Here is a 5927-nt window from a genome sequence, read left to right on the forward strand (position 1 = left end):
ACAGGGAGGACAGGACTCTGCAGGATCACTGATCCACCTCAACACAGAGACAAACTACAGCATTTCATCCATTTACACACAGCTTCATCAACACTGACTCCACAGTCTGATCTTACCAGTGACACTGATGTTGATGCTCTTACTGGTTGCTCCCTCTCTGGACTCACACCAGTAAACTCCACTGTCCCATGAGACTGCTACACTGATGATACAGGAAGAACCAGCAAGTTTTCCCCAGTCAGCTCCACACTCTGCTCTGGTTTCATCGCTTGTGTTCCTCCTCAGAGTCCATCCAGCAGAGCTGTCGTCCTCCTCGCAGCTCAGAGAGACAGAGTCTCCTTCAAACATCTGAGAGCTGCTGGGACTCACAGTCAGAGAGGCTGCAGGGAGGAGGAGGAGGGATAGAAAGATGCAGTTAGAGATGATAATTTTGATTTTTGTCACATTCCTGATATTCTTACTTTCTCACTGTTCACTGCAGAAAGACACTGATGATCACTGTGTTTCAGCACTGAGTGCGGGCAGTGAGCTGACAAACTTTCTCTATGTTTTTCAAACAGGCACGTGCACAGATCGCCCCCATGTAGTGCTCAAGCACCTGTCCTTTTGCCCTCTGTTTGGATCAGTGCCTTTTTTGAGACATTTTTTTAATTTCTATTTCTGATTTAATATTTTAGTTTTTAAATTTGTCCCATGACATCAATTCCCCATTAAGTGCATGTTGTAACACCTGACAGCCGCATTTGAGGTTTCATTCTGCGAGACTGCAGGAGCCCCTCCCCCTCCTCCCCTCCTCAGCCTCAGTACTGTTTGTAACTGTTGGGAGATTTAACTATTACAACTTTACTACAGTCAGACTGTGAGTGGATACAGACATCAAACTACTTTCACACTCACACTTTAAACTCTTTAAAAACCAACCTGACTTTAATAAGGTTTAAATCTACCAAGCTGAGACTCTGATAATTCATTTAAATAAATCTGACATGTGGTTTGGTGCTGCACACGCTGTGCACAAAGAGCACAGAGGAGGAGAGGAGGAGCTTCAGCTGCTGCAGGCGTCTGTTGTCTGAGATTCTTTATGAATATTTAAAGTTTATTTAGTAGATAATTGTAAGAATTCATATGAGACTGTTTAATGAAATCACAGCAGGTTTCTCTGATGGACAATTCTTGAGCGGTGGGCTAAATTTTAAAACGTGAATTAAATTTTATTCCTAAAAACAATCGGACATGAAGCAACATTTGACTGTATGACAGGTTAAATTAAAAAAGCTCGTTCTAACAACAGAACTAATCTGTTTATCAAATTTCAAACCATTGTCAAATGTTACACCAAGATTTTTTACATGTGGTTTAAAAAGGGGGGCCAGAGTGCTACAGGTTGTTGCATTCGACATAGGTGAAGTGCCAAACAAAATACATTCAGGTTTGCTGTCGTTCAGGTGCAGAAAGTTTCGTGCCAGCCACTGCTTTACGTCACTAATGCAATCCATTAACTTATGAAATGCAGTACTTTCATTGGGTTTCAGGGGCAAATAAATCTGTGAATCATCTGCATAAAGATGGAAAGACAGATTGTGTTTTATTATTATTGATCCCAGAGGTAGCCAACACAATGAAAATAGGATAGGGTCAAGAATAGATCCCTGTGGCACTCCCTTGTGGGGTGCCACACTGTCCCTAACACCAACTTGTCTATATGTAACATAAGTTTACTGACCTTGGTTTGTTGTGCTGCTCAGCAGTGAGGTCACAACTGAAGAGACAGAACACTCAGGTTAGTTTGAAGTTTCACATGTAACAAGACATCAACTAGAAAAACTCTGGTTGCAGCGCACATAACAGCAGCTGTGCATTAATATTAAGTTTAAGTCAGGTCAATGTTTATTTGTAGAGCACATTTGAAAACAACCACAGTTGACCAAAGTGCTGAACGGGCATAAAATACAAAAACAGATACAGAAGCAAAAGAAGGACACATTCAGTGTCTTTCTCCTCCAAACAGGACAGCAGAAAGCGACAGGAGAGCAGAGGGGCTGCTCAAGAGCAGGAGAGTCAGGAAATTATCAGTTCTGTCAATATGTGCAGACGTGTAAAGGTAAAACTAACTGTTAAAAGGCTCTGCAGCTGCTTTGGCTGCAACGTGTGTCGAACTTCAGTGCATTTCTTTCAAAAATGCCCCATACACATGCACTTTTTTATCATTTAATGACTAATCCATATCGATAACTAACCAGCTTCACTGGTTACTCGACCCACTCCTGTTCTTATTTATTTTAGTTTTATTTTCATGAATGTTTTCTTCTGTAGCAAAGCATGTAGCCTTCCATCTAGTCTGAAACAGATGGGTTTTTATATGTTTCACTCTTAAATTACTTGAAAGCAAACATGATGTATTAAAAGAATTCAAACAGCATTGTTAACAACTAAATCATGTATAATAATGTTTGTGTTATTGTGTGTTCTTCGCTGCCATGCTCTCTTGTCTGAGCTAATGCACACGATCTGTTGACACAGTTTGGCTGAATTCAGTCTTTGTATACATTATTATTCACTCTATAACTTAGTGCTGCTCTCTAAACAAATGTTTACAAACTAATATTTGAAAACAGACAGACACATGAAGTTTTCCTCACCCAGCAGCCACTGTAACGATGATTCCTCCATTTCATATCTCGGTCATCTGAGATCGGCACGCGTATGTTAACTGTTAACACAGAGTAAAGCCCACCTCCTTCCTCTGTGTGTGTCTCTGTTGTGGGTTTCAGCCAACCAGTTAGCAGGAAATAGGCTTTTTTCTTTTGCTGTCTCTCGCATGTCAGAAGTCATAAAACATCTGAACAGAGTAAAAGAACAAAAACTGGCCTGTGCACATCTGAAATAAGAATGTCAGTGAGACCCAGCTCTCGGTGGTGGAGACAGACAGATGGACACATTCACACCTAGTCTTTAGAGTCTTTAGTTAACCTGCATGTCTTTGGGTTGTGAGAGGAAACTCACACAGACACAACAACAACATGTAAAGTCCAGTTCAGACCAAAGATTCTTGATTAGATGAAACCATTTTCAAACATTGCAGAGATTAGTAGCAGCGGTGTGAACTGGCCGGTCTGAGCTCAACTCAAGCCGGCTGATAGCGTCACCTGACACTCAGCTGGTTTTAGAATTTAAAGTCTTGTCACAATTTGTTTGTGTGTAGAAGAGATTCAGAGATGTGGTAAATGTGGAGAGAATGAATGTGAAGGACACTGTGTGAAAGAACCAGTGTGTTTTTTGCAAAGGCAATCATGCAGCATGGGAGGCTAAGGCCCAGAACACACTGCACAGGTGAGCAGCCTGTGACGGCAACCTTGCCGTACTGAATGAATGAATGAATGAATGCCTTTATTGTCATTATACATGGTACAATGAGATTAAAATTGCAGGCCCCATGTGGTCATTAAAGGAGACAAGAATGATAAAAGAAAAACATACTTAAAGACAAGTAAAGACAGCAACAACACACAATAATAAATAGACATAAGGGTATACGGGGAAGGGTAATAGGAAGGGTTGCATCTCGATACCTATAAAGTGATTCACAAAGTGGATTATTGACAGTTGTTTTGTCAGTGAACCTTGTGAGTTGTGCTGGAGCTGAATTTTGTAATGTTACGTTTGTTAAATCTGTGTAAAGCAGCAAAAAATGTCTGTTAGAAGTTTGTCACATTACAGAAATATGTGTCATTAATCACTGAGCCAAATTTGAAAGATTAAAAAAATCGTATATAAAAGTATATAAAATTAGCTCTCAAAATCATGGAAAAACAAGCACTTCTCTCTGCTGTGAAACGCTGGGGACGTGTCCGGAGGGGTATGTCTGCAGCCTCTTGTCTCATGACTCCAGGGGTACGTCCAAGTCCCTTAAAATTACTGCTAACCACCTTACCTAGCCACCTTATCTAACTGTTTAGTCCCTCCCACTTAGGAAAACATGCAAGGAGTCAGGAGTTAGGAGTGAGGAGCGAGGATTGCTGATTAAGAGACATGAGACCAAAGAGCATGGATAACAAGAGGCGAAGCTCCGTTGAATTTTTGCCAACAGCCACTAGGGGCGCTAACGCCATTTTGGACTGTTGAGCTTGGACTGTTGCGCCCAGACAACATGCAAGATGTCAAGAAGAGAGAAGAAAAAAAGTAAAAGAAAACAGTGTAGTGCAATTAACTGCAACAACTATCAGTGGAACACCCCGCACCTGGCCTTCCACCGTTTCCTGAAGGATCCCGACAGGTAAGAACTCCTGAGGTGTAAGTTTTGAAGTGTTTTAATATCAATTTAATATGCCAGTTTTGGAGGGAAGGTAACACTGTAAATAAATCTTTATTCCTGACTATGTGACGCCACCATTAATGTGTTTCTTGTTAAAATGTTGATTTTTTTTTTTTTTTTTTTTTTTTTTTTTTTAGGTAGATTGGCTTATGGGGTGATTTTGAAGGAGTAATGAAGTTAATCTTCTCATAAGTGGATGTAATATGTAGAGATGCCATCTCGGCCGTTTATCTTCGTTTTGTTTTTTTTAAAGTCTATATTTTGCTTTACAAAAACGTGAAAAAGCAGCTGTGACCAGGCCATCACGAGGTGAGTAGCATTGTAAGCATAATTAATAGCGATATACTTCAGTTTGTCTGTGTGTTTTTGTATGCAAGCGGGTCTGCTGCGGTCTGCTGACAGTCCAAAATGGCGGCGGTAGGACGAAACCATGGGCGAGTCTGTTGCTATGGGGCGTTCTATTGAGCTTCACCTCTTGGTATCCATGCTCTGTGGGCAGAGTCAGCAGTCAGCACAATCCACAGGTGCAGCTCATTACTTAACTCCGGTAACCGCTCACCGGTAGAAAGTTCTGGACTTGTACCGCACAGAGAGACTTTGGAGCGCACAGATCCTCCTGATGGACCTCTTGAAGTTCTGTGTGTCCAGTGAGTGGGTAAGTTGTCTTCACGGAGTCTGTAGGTTATTTGTGTCTGTTTATGCAACTGTCAGGTCTGCACTCTCAGCTAGCTAACGGTGTCTACTAGCTAACGGTAGCTACTAGCTAACGGTGCGCCATGCTTCACGCAGTCAGCAGGTTAGTTTGGTTTGACACTCACTCTATCCGGGAGCAACGTAAATCTCAATTCTGTTTTTTAATTGTTTGCGGTGCAGTGAACAACGCAGCAACTTTTAGGCATTATGAACGTTACGTTGAAGTCATCTATAACATTACTTCGTTTCCTCCATGTTTGTTTTATGACACGTTTACTTATGAGAGCTCTCAGGTAACGTTAGTGGTGTTAGGTGCTGTGCCGATGCTTCGAAGCGTGTGTCGAGTAATCCAGGAAGTGTTTCCGCGATGCACATGGCAAGCCCTTTTAACATTTAATGGCTACGCTTGACTATCCGGGATAAACATTATAGATATCAACAGTTTAATTTTAGTCGTGATTACATCGTGACTAGTAAGAATTGAGATATCTACAACATCATTCTGACTGGTCATAATTCCACTTCAAGATATCTAGTGTCATTCTGACTAGGGAAAACTCAATTCAAGATATCTTAATTGTATTTTTAGATATCTTGAATCAAGGGGGCTTGAAGATATCTTGAACTGGAATTACGACTAGTCGAAAATATGTTGTAGATATCTCTAACTGGGATTAGGGATAGTCGTAATTCAGATGTAGATATCTCAATTCAATCAATCAATTTTATTTATAAAGCCCAATATCACAAATCACAATTTGCCTCACAGGGCTTTACAGCATACGACATCCCTCTGTCCTTATGACCCTCACAGCTGATCAGGAAAAACTCCCCAAAAAAACCCCTTTAACAGGGAAAAAAACGGTAGAAACCTCAGGAAGAGCAACTGAGGAGGGATCCCTCTTCCAGGATGGACAGACCG

The 5927-nt window shown here is 41.2% G+C and overlaps 2 protein-coding genes across 2 annotated transcripts in view; one reads left to right on the forward strand and one right to left on the reverse strand.

Moving 5' to 3' along the window:
* The window catches only part of LOC126404332 (high affinity immunoglobulin gamma Fc receptor I-like), a 53477-nt gene extending 50348 nt beyond the window's left edge, over nucleotides 1-3129 (reverse strand). The window contains exons 1-2 of the mRNA XM_050067506.1: nucleotides 2640-3129; nucleotides 1724-1759 (exon numbers count right to left, since the gene is read on the reverse strand). Coding sequence (XP_049923463.1) covers nucleotides 1724-1759; nucleotides 2640-2670 — 67 coding nt within the window. The 5' untranslated portion in view covers nucleotides 2671-3129. The remainder of the gene's footprint in view (nucleotides 1-1723; nucleotides 1760-2639) is intronic.
* The window catches only part of LOC126404374 (myelin-oligodendrocyte glycoprotein-like), a 51364-nt gene that overhangs the window by 18797 nt on the left and 26640 nt on the right, over nucleotides 1-5927 (forward strand). The window lies entirely within an intron of this gene.

Source organism: Epinephelus moara, chromosome 17 (genome assembly GCF_006386435.1).
Source record: "Epinephelus moara isolate mb chromosome 17, YSFRI_EMoa_1.0, whole genome shotgun sequence".
Taxonomy (NCBI): Eukaryota; Metazoa; Chordata; class Actinopteri; order Perciformes; family Serranidae; genus Epinephelus; species Epinephelus moara.